The following is a 14,555-nucleotide window of genomic DNA, read 5'->3' as shown; positions in this document are numbered from 1 at the left end:
TGCAGAGAAATGGAACGGAGGTCAATCCACAGGACCATAAGAGTGGCAGAGTGGATCACTGGAATCACCCACCCTCCAATCAATGTGATCTACCAGGATCATTGTCTGAAGAGGGCACTCAGTCATTAAGGCCCCCCTTCCACCCTGTAGACAGCATCTTTCAGCTGCTCCCATTGGAAAAGAGATGCAGGAGGATCAGAGCCAGCACCACCAGGCTGAGGAACAGCTTCTTCCCACCCGCAGTGAGAATCCTGAACGACCAAAGGAACAGCTTACACGAACCATCCGAGACTCTCATATTTACAAAACAATATTATTTTGTACATATGAATACCTGTCCTGCATATATATTGTTTGTCTGGTTACGTCTGCATGTTTTGCACTAAGAACGCTGTTTCCTCGGGTTGCACTTGTGCAATCAGATGACAATAAACTTAAATTGAAATAGGATGGGGTGGGGGGGGGGAAAACGGAGACAGAGGGTGTTCCATCGAACAGGGCAGCTCATGAGAACAACAGGAATCCAGTGATTTGGGGGAAAGGAGAGGAAGTGAAATGGACATAGCAGGGATGGAAGGGGTGGCAGTGAATCCCTGCACTCACCTCATCCAAGGCTCCATCGGTCCCCAGCTGGCCACGACACACACTCTCCCTCTCTAAAGAGGCAGCCCAGCTTCCCGCACGTCAGAAGGAAACCCACTGGCAACAGGATGAGGACACATGGGTATTGATAAGAGCCATCATTTTATTTAGCAAAACAGTGGAGTAACAAGGGACTAATACTTGGAAACGAGAGCTTTCAAATATATATATCTATACACATATATATATTAATACAAAATTAGTAAAACTCCATCTGTAATTGTAGCAGCACCATCAGGTATTAGGGGGTTGTGAGTGAAGATCCCACAGTGATAAAGGAGGATTTAGCAAGTGGACGAGGCGAGACCCACAAGATTAATTTCTTCATCACCCTGAATTAATTACAAGCTCAGGGTTAAGAACAGGAGGCCATTCGGCCTCTCCGGAACTCAGTTGGGTCACGAAGAAATCAGACTGTTTGGTGCTTTCAGGATGAGTACATCGAGAGGTGGTGATTTTTTTTTTTACAGACAGACACATTGCTCACTCTCTCTCCCCCCCACCCTCACCCCCCCCCCCCCCCCCTCCACCGAGCAGGTCACCTTTTGCACTTAAAAACATGCAAATACATTTTAAAAGGCTGGCCAGTGATTGGTCAGTTAGGAAGGAGCAGGGGTCAAACAGAAAGGCTGCACAGCAGCCAATGGCCAAGGTACCTAGAAGACGGGTCTGTGGTCCTCGTGCCGGATCTGTGTAGGAGCCACACCAAAGTTCCTGAGCACTCGTTTACTGAAGGCACGCACACGCACACCTCCCCCCCCACAAGCGCGCACATGCACCTAAGTGTGCAGCACGCACATAAGCGTGCGCAGACACTTGTGAAAAAGAGGCACACACACTCAGGAGTATACAGATACACACACAGGAACACAAAAGTACACACACACATACAGGAGAAGGTGGGGAGACACACACAAAAGCATAGACATCACAGGAACATGCAGGCACGCACACATGGACACCTACAGAGTATGTAAACATGCACACACACAGCGCCAGCTTAACAAAAAGATATATCTGTATATTGGTTTGGAACATCTGCGTGAATGGACAAGTACTCCTGATGAGAACATCCGACCAAAGAAAATCACAACTGGTTAAAAAAGAAATCCCAGACAGCAGGTCTCTCAAACAAAGGAAGGGCGAATAGTGCCTGCCTTAATACGGGAATAAAATGGCTCCAAGACCCTTGGGAAACTGATTTAAAACATCTATTCTCTGTGCTGAGATTATTTGCTTCCTGTATAAATTTCCAACCTTAAAAATAAACAAAAGCAAAAGCAGAAAGGAGTTAAAACAGATTCATCAGAAGGCTGGGGTTGGCAAAAGGAGGTGGGAGGTGGAGATGAGGCCAGTCTGACCTGGTCTGCAGCCCCACTCCACTCCTCCATCCACCCTCTCACTGATAGACCACACAATTTGGCCAGAGTTGCCACAGCTAATGGCAGGTGGGGACTCCCAGAGAACAGTTCAGACCAGCATGAAAAGAACCCAGTATTGGTTCCAATCACATAGACGATGAAAGTAGCTGGCAACAATTTTTTTTGTGGGGGTGGGGGGGGGGTGGTGGTGGAAGAGAGGGGGTACCTCTACCCTCATCTCCAGGCTCAACCAAAGAGGCTAATGAGGGGAAAGAGACCAAACCTGGACACTCAGATCGATGCACCTCCCAAACTTCAGGGGGAGGGGGTGGGGGGGTGACAATGTTCCCTGGTGACTGTGGGTGAGCGGCTGACTGGGAGTCGGGCCAGAGAGGGAACCTTGCACGATAACTGAGTGAACAGTACTCACAGCGGCGCTCCAAGTCAAACGCAGATGCTCATTTTCCATTCTCTTTACAGATTTTTAAAATAATTATTTCCTTAGCCCGAGGCCTCGATCCCCCCCTCCCTTCCCCACCCAGAGCAATGTGCCCCCCTCCTCCATTAGCACACGCAGATAGTCTTCCTGTGCTGGGGGAGTAGAGCGTTCCTCAGCCGGCGCTGTCCCCTCAGGCTCCTCCGTGTCACCTGTTTGTCTGTGTTCCTGCGCCTGGGTGGGGCCCCAGGATTTGTCCCGGCTGGGCCCCCTCCGGCACTGCCTCGCCCCCCCCTTGCCTTCAGTCTCTTGGCCGAGGAGGGGGCTGCCCCGTTCAGCTCCTCCAGCGTCCGCTTCAGTCCAACGCCGACCCCATCCCAGCCAGGCCGCATCGTCCAGGGTCCCCTCCGTCGGTCCCCAGCCTGGGTTGCTGGCCCTCCCAAGTTCTCTGTGGCCATGGCAACCTCAGCCGGCGGGCTCCTGCCACTCCAGGGCTCTCTCCTCGCCAGCACAGGGACGAAACCGGAGCAAAACCAAGTTGGGGACATCTCGTCAGCAGCCTGTCAGGAGAGGATAGGGAAATTCAGAAACAGGGGAATATCCAGCATCCCGTCTGGCTGCCACCCTAGGGTGCCTGCAAGGAAACTGGCAGGTACCCGTCCCCAGCACCTGCTTCCCCCACCCCCCCCCCCCAAACGAGAGGCACTGAGGATTTTCCCCCACCTCCTACCAAGTGAACCAGTGAGGACCCTGGTCATCACGAACCCTCAGAATCAGCAGCTTGAGGTGCTTTATCCTCCCAGGACTCAAGCTCAGACAGGTGGGGATGGGGTGGGAGCAGGGAAAAGGGGAGGGGAAAGAGGAGCACAGCCCAGCCTGGTTGTACTGAGGGCCGGGCCAGGCAGCTCGTTCTCAGTGGGGTGGGGGCATCTTCTGTACTCATATTTGCAGTGCCTGCACCCAGCAGGAACTGCTGCTACAGAAGGTTGTCATCTCCAGGGAGCTTGTGCCACCCAACCCATTGCCTCAACCACAACGGTGTGTTCTGGGTTGGGGGGGGCAATGAATCGGACAGGGAGGGGATGGAGAGAGTGGGGAAGGGTGATTGGAAAAGACAGTTCAGGTTGGGAACAGGATGGGAGAAGGGATTGGACAGTTCAGGGGTGGGGAAGGGGGGGTGAGTTGGGGGAGGGGATAGACATTTCAGGGAAGGGGGCATGGACGGTTCAGAGAAATGGAGAGGGGATGGGATGTAGTATGAGGGTGGGAGGGGATGGACAGTTCAGGGATGAGGTAGGTGGGGGAAGGGGACAGACATTTAAAGAGGGGTGGGAGCAGAGGATGGTTCAGATGGACAGGGGAAAGGGACTGATGTTCAGGGAAGGGAAGAGGGGAATGACAAGGAAGGGAACTGCAGAATGGCTCAGGTGCCCAGGGGAGGGCGAGAAGGTGCCATTGCAAGGCTCTCCCTGGTGTACCTTGGGCTGCGGCGAGTTGCAAGGCATCGGTGGCTGCAGCCAGCACTCTTTGGCCTGGCCCGCAGGGCCACCAGTCAGCTTAAGCCGCAGCTCCTCGGCACAGAGCGGGCTGCAGCTGCGGCTGGGCGGGTCAATGCAGATCACCATGGCGCTGGTGTTGTCTGCCCTCAGCATGCGCTGGCGCCACCGGCCCAGTGCCCGGTTCACCAGTAGCCTAGCACTTGTGGATCCTGGCTCCTCCTGCCGGAAGACAAAACCATGTTAGCTGGGTGCCCACAGTCCCAATGAGCTCCCGCCGCAGCAAGCGCCACACCAGAGGCTCTGCACCCCCCACGCCAGCCACACTCTCTTCAACCCCACCCTCCAGAACCAGTGTTATGCACCACCAGATTCAAGGACTCCCACTGCCTCTGAAGAATGTCCAACATAACATGACTTCTTCCCATAGCAGACACACTTCCTTCCATCCCCCCCCCCCCCACCATAAAGCCTCCCTCGCACGAATTTCTTTCCTGCCATTATCAGACTCTTGAATGAACCCCAATATGGTAAAATTATGTTTTCCCTTTGCTCTTTCCCAGCTGATCTCTCTCTCTATAACTCTTTAGTACTGTGTCTTACTTGCTGTACTATGTTCAAGATGTCTAACTGGACTGCTTGCAAAACAACCTTGATCCGTGCACCTTGCCCCAATAAACCTGAACTTGAATAACCAATTATGACTGGTGAAGAGTGGTGATTCATTTTTACTTTTGGGTCTTGTGCTCTCAAGTTTTATGTCCCATCTCAAATCTCGTACTTATTGTCTCTTTTTAATTCAATGACAGTAAAACCCCTGTTATTCAGAATTGAAGCAACTGGTAAAAACATCAAGGAAAATACTCTGGACTGAAACTATGGGTAAACTTTTACAGTATTAAAGTACAGCCAATGGTTGGGTCCATGGGTAAACTACAGTATGAACCAGGTGGTGGGTTAGGTATAAAACCAGTCCCAGAAAACTGGAACACAGAGTATATATACTTGTTGGTAGTCCCGAAAAACAGGGACATGGCGTCCAAAGCATTAAAATTGGCGAGTCTCGCCATCATGCAACACAGAATCTCAAGCGAACAGTGCCAGATACCAGGGGTTTTACTGTGTAATTGCAGTTATTATTTTGACAAAGCACCTGTTCGGCTGCAGCATGCAAGTATTTTGATGCAGATGTACATTGTGCAATGTGTATGACAAACTCATTATCGAGGTTGACCGAGAAGATGCAGTTCTGTGGGGCAGGTCAAGGATGTGGTGGGTGGGGAGAGGGGCCCAGTATCTCACCAGTAATCGCCTCCTGTCCTCGTTGTCGTGGCAGATGGTGACTGCGTCCTGGGCAGGGATCATGTTCCACAGCCCATCACTGCCAAGAATGATGTACTTGTGGTCTCGGCAGTTGATGGTGTGGACGCTTGTGTCTGGTTCTGGCGAGACCACAAACTTGCCACTGTAAAAATCGTAACTCCACAGATCTCCTGCAAGAGAAGACAAGAAGGGATCGGTCAGGCCAACAACTGGGACATAGCCCCCTCCTCATCACCAAACCCAACCCAACCTGCAGCTCAGCCCATTGGAACATGCTGTTAGTACATCCCCGTACCCGTGGTGGGCAGAAATTTTGGTGGCTAATTAGAAACAGAAAGTACCCATAAACAGGTCCTTGGTAAAGACGGAGAAATGCTGGAGAAACTCAGCCGGTCTCATGGGACGTAAAGATGTATTACCAACGTTCCGGGCCAGAGCCCTTCAAAGTTTGAGTAAAAAGCAGGCCGGTGCCTGAATTAAAAGGCTGGGGTAAAGGAAAGAAAGAGTGGGGCAAAGAGCACAGACCAACAGGCAAAGGGTCAGAATTGGACTTGAATAGGAGAGAAAAAGGTAAGAATTGATCAGAGAGAAGGTGGTTCCGTGAATGTAGGGTTGGTGGAAAGGGAGACAGATGGAAAAGGGAAGAGAGAGAAACAGCTCGAGGAAAAGAGATGTATGGATGTTCTCGCCTTTCCTCTCTTATCCTTCCATCTATGTCCAATTATCTCCTCTCCTGCTCTTTCTTTCCTCCTCCCAGCATTTTAATTCAGATGCCTGCCTGCTTTTTACTTATACCTTGAGTAGGGCCTTAGGCCTGAAATGCTGGTAATATATCTTTACCTCCTATGGACACTGATAGATCATTTTTCTGTTTTTATTTAAACTACAATCACAGCATCTGCAGACTTTGTGTTTCACTGAAAACAGGTCCTTTCCTGGTTGCAAGATTTTACATCACTCATATTGGTGCTGAGGTCTCAGTAACTTAAGAGAAGCTGGTGCACCCTACGTACCCGTGTGGCTGCAGCAAGCAACAATTTTGGGGCATGTCTATTTAAATTTCAGACATAAGCACAGTTACAGGGTCACAGGGCCTTCTGGCCCATGAGTCCATGCTCCCCAATTACGTTACAATCCAGTACATTTTGAAGGGTGGGAAGAAACCAGAGCCCCGGGAGGAAACCCATGCAGAAATGGGGAGAATGTACAAACTCCTTACAGACAGTGTGGGATTCGAATCCCAGTCCACTGATGGGACTGTAAAGGCGTTGGGCTAACTATGCCACCCCCACATAGTGGGATATGACAATAGATAATGCACTGGATGTTCCAGCTGCAAGAGGGTCACAGGGTTGGCACTACATGGTGTTACCCAGGCCAATGAAGGGATGGACAAGGTCAGAGTGACACTGTGGCATCCCTCCACCCCCCCACCTGCCACAAGGACAACATAAGCGAGGGGGAGAAATGCCTGCTCCCACACCCCCCCCCCCCAGCCTGTGAGCCAGGCAGTTAGCCTCATTCATCGTCAGGTGAGAAGGGTCACTCCCACCAACAGTCTGACTGCCCATGCAAGTAGATGGGAACAGCTTAGAGGGGTACAATAGGAGAACAGACACTGGGCCGAAGGGCCTGTTTCCGTACTCTTGTCTTCACGGCAAGAGGTGCTGGAGAGTGGTGTTTCTGATTCTGGGGGAAGTTGGGTTGTAAAAGAATTCCTATTGAACTTCTGTAGGTGAACTGTGGCACGTATACCGATTGGTTGGATCACGGCCTGCTTTGGAAACTCAGGTGTTCAGAACATCAAAGGATTCAGAAAGTAGTAAACCTAGTTGAGGCCCATCACTGGCTCCGACCTCCCGTTTACTGAAAACATCTACATGAAATGCTGCCTCAAGAAGGCAGCCAACATCATAAAACATCTCCCTCACCCTGATCACAACGTTCTCGCTGATACCATTAGATATCGGAGCAATAGGCCATTTGGTCTGTCGAGTCCATTCTGCTATTCCATCATGAGCTAATCAATTCTCTCATTCAGCCCCACTCCCTTGCCTTCTCCCCATAAGGGTGGCACGTTTACTCTAGCAGTTAGCGCAACGCCGTTAGAGTGCCTTGGGATCAAGACAGGGGTTCAAATCCTGCGCTCTCTGTAAGGAGTTTGTACGTTCTCCCCTTATGTGTGTGCGTTTTCTCCAGATGCTCCGGCTTCCTCCCATTGTTCAAAAAAAAAATTACCAGGGATTGTAGGTCAATAGGTGTAATGGGGCAGCACAGGCTCGTGGGAAAAAGGGCCAGTTTCCTGTGCTCTGTCTATTTTTGTTTAAATTAAAAATGTAAAAATAACCTTTGACTATACCGATACCCATCAATCTCTGCCTTAAACACACCCAACAACTTGGACTCCACAGCCACCCATGGTAGCAAATTCCAGAGGTTCACCATGCAGTCCAGTACCTCCAAGTTTGCAAAGAGATTTAAATCCAACAGCAAGCTGCCATCTAAATCTCTCCACACTACCCAAACCAGAAACTACCATATCTGCACTACCTAAACATCACTTGCATTAACTGCAACTGCGAGTATTAATTTAATTATCCTTTTACAGTCTTAGAGTGTATTATGCTAATTTAATTTACACAATAGTAGTTAATAACATTGTGTGTATCTGCAGCAAGTACATTTATACATATCAACTCGCGCAACATCCAGCAGGCACAAATCTCCAACTCCCAACATTCATCCCATCACCTGCCCCTCTGCAAACCTGCTCCACATCTTCTTCCATCCATCCCAACCTCCTCGGGAAACTCACCCAGGGCCCTGGCCACCGCCAGGAAGGGGATTTGGTCAATGACGGTGCTCCTCCGCACAGGCCCGTTGTGTGTCAGACGGGGTCGTTTCCACACCACCCGGTTCACTCCTGATTTGTTGATGACACTGTGGAGGGGACAGGCAACAAAGCAGTGAGGGGCAGGAGAGAGAGGGGAAGAAAACCCTGCCCAGGTGTGGGGGGGGGGGAGGGGGGGGTCGTCTGTAATCCTGTGTGGCTTCAAACCCCCATCCTCAGTTACATTCACTCCAGCCCCTCCCAACTGCACCAATTCCCTCAGTCAGCTCCTCACCCCGAACTTACCTCCCTCCCAGTCCCTCGATCCGCTTCTTCTCCTTGGGGAGCTCTGGCTTGTGATCCTGCGTCACCTCCAGGGCGTGGACGGGTCCCTCGCTCTGACCCTGGCCTAGGGGTGGGCTGCCCTGTGCCCCCAGCACCACACCAGAGTCGCCCACATGTGCCACATACATCTTGTCCCGGCAGATGATCACCACGCTGGCAGTGGTGCCAGACGTGCTGGGCAATCCAGTCAGGGTCTTTGGCCAGTCAGCTGCAAAGCAGAGCAAAGAACAGTGAGGTGGAGTTGTCGGGTGTACACAAAGGCCACTGGCCAACCCCCCAAACCCTAACCCTTGTGTTAACTAGGCAGTGACTTCAGAACAGGTCCCAATCCTTGATCCCAAAGATAGAACAAGGACACGAGAAAGTGTACGTCACACAGAGTTATGAACAGGTTCCACCAAACACTGGGCTCAGATTTTAACAGCTGAGGTCACCAGTCTAGTTGGGCAAGTGGGGTACTGTACCCCAATGTTACACCGTGACAGACCCATCCCCACTAGTAATGTACCCTGGTGTTAAACAGTGATAGACCTGTCCCCATCAGTACTGTACCCTAGTGTTAAACAGGGACAGACCTGTCCCCTACTGCAACGTGGTGTTAAACAGTGACAGACACATCCCCACCAGTACTGTATACCCTTGTATGGGAAGGCTAAGGTTGGGGATGCAGGTCAGGGAGAATATTAGTTTGGCATGGACAAGGAGACCCAAAGGGCTCATTTCTGTTCTGCAACGTTCTATGGTTCTATCTCATTCACAGAATCATAGATATGTAGTATATTGACTATTTGACCCTGGCTGCCAACATCAGGAAGAAACAGAGGTTTATGTTGCTTCCATCACGTAGTTTTTAAGAGTGCAGCCTCGGCCCTGAAGTCATCAAATGTTCATTCAATTATTTATAAATGTTGAGGTTTCTGCCCTCACTGCAAACTATTCTCTGAATGGTAGCAGTCAGGCTTGTCCGTGATGACTCCACCAGGGAAACAGGTCCTTCCTGTTCATCGTGTCACAGTTGTGCAGCTGTGCAGCAGGGAACCTTGGTCGCTCCAAGGTGACTTGCTGAACTAGTCTCATTGACGGCAAGTACTGGCATCTGAAGCCAAACACAATCTGCTGGAGGAACTAAGCGGGTCAAGCCATATCACTGGGAGATATTTCGAGCCAAAATTCGTCATTAGGACTGAGGCAAGTTACTACAGGGAAAGTTTGAAGAGGAGAGTTTTGGAAGGGTGAGACAGAGGCCATTTGCCATTAGGGCAGCATGGTTAGTGTATCAGTGAGTGCAACACTGAGAAAGTGCCAGCAATCAAGATCGAGGTTCAAATACAGCGCTGTCTGTAAGGAGTTTGTTCGTTCCCCCCATGTCTGTGTGGGTTCCCCCCCCCCCCCACCAACAACAGTTTCTTTCCACCGTTCGAAAATGTACCTGAGAAACAGTTTCCCCAACTGTACTCTATATACTTAAAATATATGCAAGCTCTGACGGTGAATAGATCTAAATGTAAGGGTGGGGGGGTAAGGGAGGGACTGTTTTATTTGTTGAGCTTGTGAGAAAAAAACTATTAAATATATTGTATATTAAAAATATCACAATGTATAATTTTTGAAAAAAAATAAATTCAAAATTCAAAAGAAAATGTATCAGGGTCTGTAGGCCGATTGGGTGTAATTGGGTGGCATGGGCATGTGGGCCGAAAGGGCCTGTTACCGTGCTTTATGCAAGTCTAAAATTCTCCTAAATCTTTTCTATTCAAATGAATGTCTGTCCAAATGACTTTTAAACTTTACAACTGTACCCGATCCCACCACCTCACACTAGAAACCCATCACCCTTTCTATGAAAAAGTTACCATCTCCCTGCCTTCACCACTTTCATGGATCTATGGATCTAGAGCCACAAGTCCCTCTTTTCTACAGTCCTCTCCAGGATCCTACCATTCACCATGCAAGTTCTACCTTGGTTTAATCTATCAAATCACAACAACTGCTTAACAAGATGAGAGCCCATGGAATTACAGATAAGATACCAGTGTGGGTAAAGCATTGGGTGATCAGCAGGAGACAGAGTGAGAATAAGGGGATCCTATACATGTTAGCTATCTTCCAGTGGGGTCCAGAGGGTCTGCCTTGATGCAGCTTCTTTTTATGTTGTATGTCAGTGATTTAAATTGCAGAATAAATGGCTGTGTGGCCAATTTTGCAGATGAGGAAACAGAGAGACTTGGATTAGGAGAACTGTCAAATTAAATACAATATGTAGTGGTGGAAGGAATAAAAGGGCAGACTATTATTTGGATGGGGAGAAGATTCAAAATCTGGAGATGCTAAGGGACCTGGGAGTCCTCGTGCAGGACACCTTAAAGGTAAACAGCCTGGTTGAGTTGGTGATAAAGAAGGCACATGCAATATTGGCATTTATTTTGAGAGGGCTTGGACTTAAGAGCATGGATGTGATGTCAAGGCTTTATTAGGCACCGGTGAAGGACATGGGGTACAGTTTTGAGCCCGTTATTTAAGAAAGGATGTGCTGACATTGAATCAAATTGTGGAATGAAGCAGATGAGGAACATTTGACACCTCTTGGACTGGACTCCTTGGAGTTGAGAAGAGAGAGAGGGCCTCATAGAACCATTTTGAATGTTGAACAGTCTGGACAGAGTAGATGTAGCAAAGTGGTTTCCCATGGTCAGAGAGACCAGCAGAGTTCCTCCAGAATTTGTGTTTTATTACAATCACAGTGTCTGTAGGCTTTCGTGTTTCACCCCCTTCTCCAGCATTGTTTTTACTTCAGTGTTGCAGGCTTTAGTGTTTTAAGCAATTTATAGCACTATTTGCAAGTATAATACTGCTGCATAACATTTCTTGACAAGCCCACAGCAATAAATTCTGATTCTCTGGCACCATAAAGGGTCCCCACCTTGAACGTTGATCCCTGCAGCACATCACTGCTCACAGGCCAGGCCCTCAATCCAAGTAATACATGCTCTGGCTCCTACCGTCAAGCCAATTCTGCATGCAACTGGCCATCTCACCCTCCCCACCTTTGTCCCTCATGATGTTATAAACCTCTGTCTGGCCATGCCTCAGCCTAGGCAGGGAAAATAGTCCCGGAACATTGGCCAGGGAACCCCTTGACGGTCCCTTCTGCCCCATGGCGGGGATTCCCCCCCCTCCCCGACTGTTGCAACTCAGCCGTCGCCTAGCAGCGGCAACTCCCATGCCCCGCACCGTGACGTCACCGCGCGCCGCTCTCCGACGGACCAATGGGGCCGCCGCCCGCCCCGCCACCGGGCAGCTGAAGGGTCGAGCGCGCTGTCAATTTAGCTGCCCGCGGGTTTGAAGGGGGATCGGGGTTCGATCAGGAATGTGACCGGTTCCACGGGTCAGTGTCCACGGCCCGGTCACTCAGGCCGCGGAGAGCAACCGCCTGGAGACTGACCACCCTCCAGCGTGGAGTTTTTAAACACGGGACCTACCCTCTGTTTCCCCAGCACTGAGCTCTTCAACTGGGCTGTGACCCGGAGTGAACGAGCTCTTCAACTGGGCTGGGACCCGGAGTGAACGAGCTCTTCAACTGGGCTGGGACCCGGAGTGAACGAGCTCTTCAACTGGGCTGGGACCCGGAGTGAACGAGCTCTTCAACTGGGCTGTGACCCGGAGTGAACGAGCTCTTCAACTCTTCAACTGGGCTGGGACCCGGAGTGAACGAGCTCTTCAACTGGGCTGGGACCCGGAGTGAACGAGCTCTTCAACTGGGCTGGGACCCGGAGTGAACGAGCTCTTCAACTGGGCTGGGACCCGGAGTGAACGAGCTCTTCAACTGGGCTGTGACCCGGAGTGAACGAGCTCTTCAACTGGGCTGTGACCCGGAGTGAACGAGCTCTTCAACTGGGTGTGAACCGAAGTGAACGAGCTCTTCAACTGGGCTATGACCCGGAGTGAACGAGCTCTTCAACTGGGCTGTGACCCGGAGTGAACGAGCTCTTCAACTGGGCTGTAACCCGGAGTAAAACACTTCGAACCGACCCACCCTTCCACAATATCAACGCTCTCACACTTTAATCCCATTAAAGCCGAGGTCATTCGATGCGCCTTCAAAGGGCTCCCGATCGCGAGTATTCATTAAACGCTTTAATCCTGAACAAGTCGGGGGTTTAGGGCGAATTCAGTGGCCAATTCGGATTCTGAATCTCGCCGCCGTCTTTTGAGCGCCTTGGAAAGCAGCCTCTGGGTGCGGCGTTGAGCGGACGCTCCGGGATCGCTCCCGATTACAGCACCAAGTAAAGGAGGTCTCCCTACCTGAAACGTTCAGGACGGGGGCGGGGGTTTTACAGCCGAATTGAGCCCTCCCGCGCCTGAAACGGCCAGGACCACCCCAAGCCGCAGGGAGGCAGCCCGGGGCTTGCGGGGCTGATGCAGTCGGGACGGGAGGGGCAGAGTTCGAGTGGCCCCGGATCCCGGGGCGGGAGAGGGCGGTTTACAGTGGCCCCCGGACCCGGGGAGGCCGGAGACAGGGAGGGGCACGGTTTACAGTGTCCCCGCGGACCCGGGGAGGCCGGAGACGGGGAGGGGCACGGTTTACAGTGGCCCCGCGGACCCGGGGAGGCTGAAGCCGGCCTCTGGCCGCTGACTCGCCCCGCTCGCTCCTCGCCACTCACGGAGCTGCTTCCACATGGCGTAGTGACAGGCGATGAAGCCCTTGCGGATGGCGCCGCGGAACTCCTCGGGGTCCTCGGACAGGAAGCCCCGCTGCTTCTTGATGCAAGGCCACAGGTTGTCCCGGGCGAACACTGCCGCCTCCCGCCCGCCGTGACCGTCGAACACGGCGAAGAAGGCCACGCCAGGCCGCGGCCGCCGGGCCTGCTCGGCTTCGTCCTCGTCCGGCCCGCGCTCCAGCACCACCTGGGTCACGTCCTCCATGTACTTGCGGCCGCCCTGGTCCGAGTGCACGCTAACCCGCAGCGAGAAGAGGCTGTGGGCGGCCATCGCCGCGGTGCCGGTCCCGCCGCCTCTCCGCCCCAGTCCGCCGCCGGGTATTGTTTACCTCCTGGGCCGTTTGGGCATGCCCGGAACGTCGCCAGCACGTCAGCGCGCACGTCCCAGTCGGCGGAGACGTCACGTCAGCACTCTCGTCCCAGTTGGCAAACCCATGACGTCACCACTTGGGGAAGTTTTCAACCTAACGTGTGACATCACAACCGCCCCACTCCTACGTCATCGTGCATTGTGACAAAACATGGTGACAATTTTGATTACGTCACGAGGACTATTTAAGATAGGCACATGGGTGAAATAAAAATAAAGGGTTATGAGGTAAGAAGGGATGAGTATTTTATTTTGGGAGGAATATATAGGTCAGCACAACGTCAAGGACCGAAGGGCCTGCAGCAGGCTGCAGTGTTCTATGTCATAGCTTGGAGGTGGTGGAAGGAGCATTCCAATTTCATCCGATGGACTGCCTCTGATCCCATCATCTTCCACCCATCCCAGAGACAGGAGTGTTTATTGTCATAGACATGAATACCAGATAAAGATGCACTGACATTCTTCCTTGCTGCAGCCACTCTGGTATTAAGAAACAACAACTACAATGGCATAAATTAATCCTTTGGATTCTGGCCATTTTTTAACAGTTCATCATTAATACTGTACTCTGGACTGGTATGGAGGTGCCAATGCACAGAAAATGACGACAGAAAGTTGTGAATTCTGCCTGCAACATCACAGGCATCAGTCTACACTCCATGGAGGACATCTACGAGAGGCGGAGTCTCTATCCTCAAGGACCTTCATCACCCAAGCCATGCCCTCTTCTTACTGCCACCATCAGAAAAAGGGTCCAGGGGCCTGAAGGCGTACACCCAATGTTACAAAAACAGCTTCTTGCCCTCTGCTATCAGATTTCTGAATGGACACTGAACCACAGACACTACTTCACACTCTTCTTTGCTTTAATTAATTTTTTTTAATGTAATTTATAGCAATATTTGCATCTGTAATGTTGCCACAAAACCATGAATTTTGTGACATGTTCATGACAATAGATTTTGGTTCTGTGCCACCATAAAAGGACCTAATCCGGAACACTGACTATTTCTTCCTGTGGATGCTGCCTGACC

At 51.2% G+C, this 14,555-nt stretch overlaps 1 protein-coding gene across 1 annotated transcript; it reads right to left on the bottom strand.

Annotated features, from left to right (window-relative positions):
* Window positions 1-1,155: 1,155 nt before the first annotated feature.
* LOC138749808 (protein phosphatase 1D-like) lies at window positions 1,156-13,474 on the bottom strand. Its single transcript, XM_069911688.1, has 6 exons — window positions 13,095-13,474; window positions 8,395-8,641; window positions 8,074-8,198; window positions 5,238-5,428; window positions 3,918-4,157; window positions 1,156-2,999 (listed from the first exon to the last, which is right to left on the bottom strand). The coding sequence occupies exons 1-6, from the start codon at window positions 13,420-13,422 to the stop codon at window positions 2,568-2,570; spliced, it is 1,563 nt and encodes a 520-aa protein (XP_069767789.1). The 5' UTR covers window positions 13,423-13,474; the 3' UTR covers window positions 1,156-2,567.
* Between the last annotated feature and the right edge of the window lie 1,081 nt (window positions 13,475-14,555).

This window comes from Narcine bancroftii, chromosome 14 (assembly GCF_036971445.1).
Source record: "Narcine bancroftii isolate sNarBan1 chromosome 14, sNarBan1.hap1, whole genome shotgun sequence".
NCBI classification, from domain to species: domain Eukaryota; kingdom Metazoa; phylum Chordata; class Chondrichthyes; order Torpediniformes; family Narcinidae; genus Narcine; species Narcine bancroftii.
Note: the sequence above shows the minus strand (reverse complement) of the source record. Positions and strands in the feature narration are given on the sequence as shown.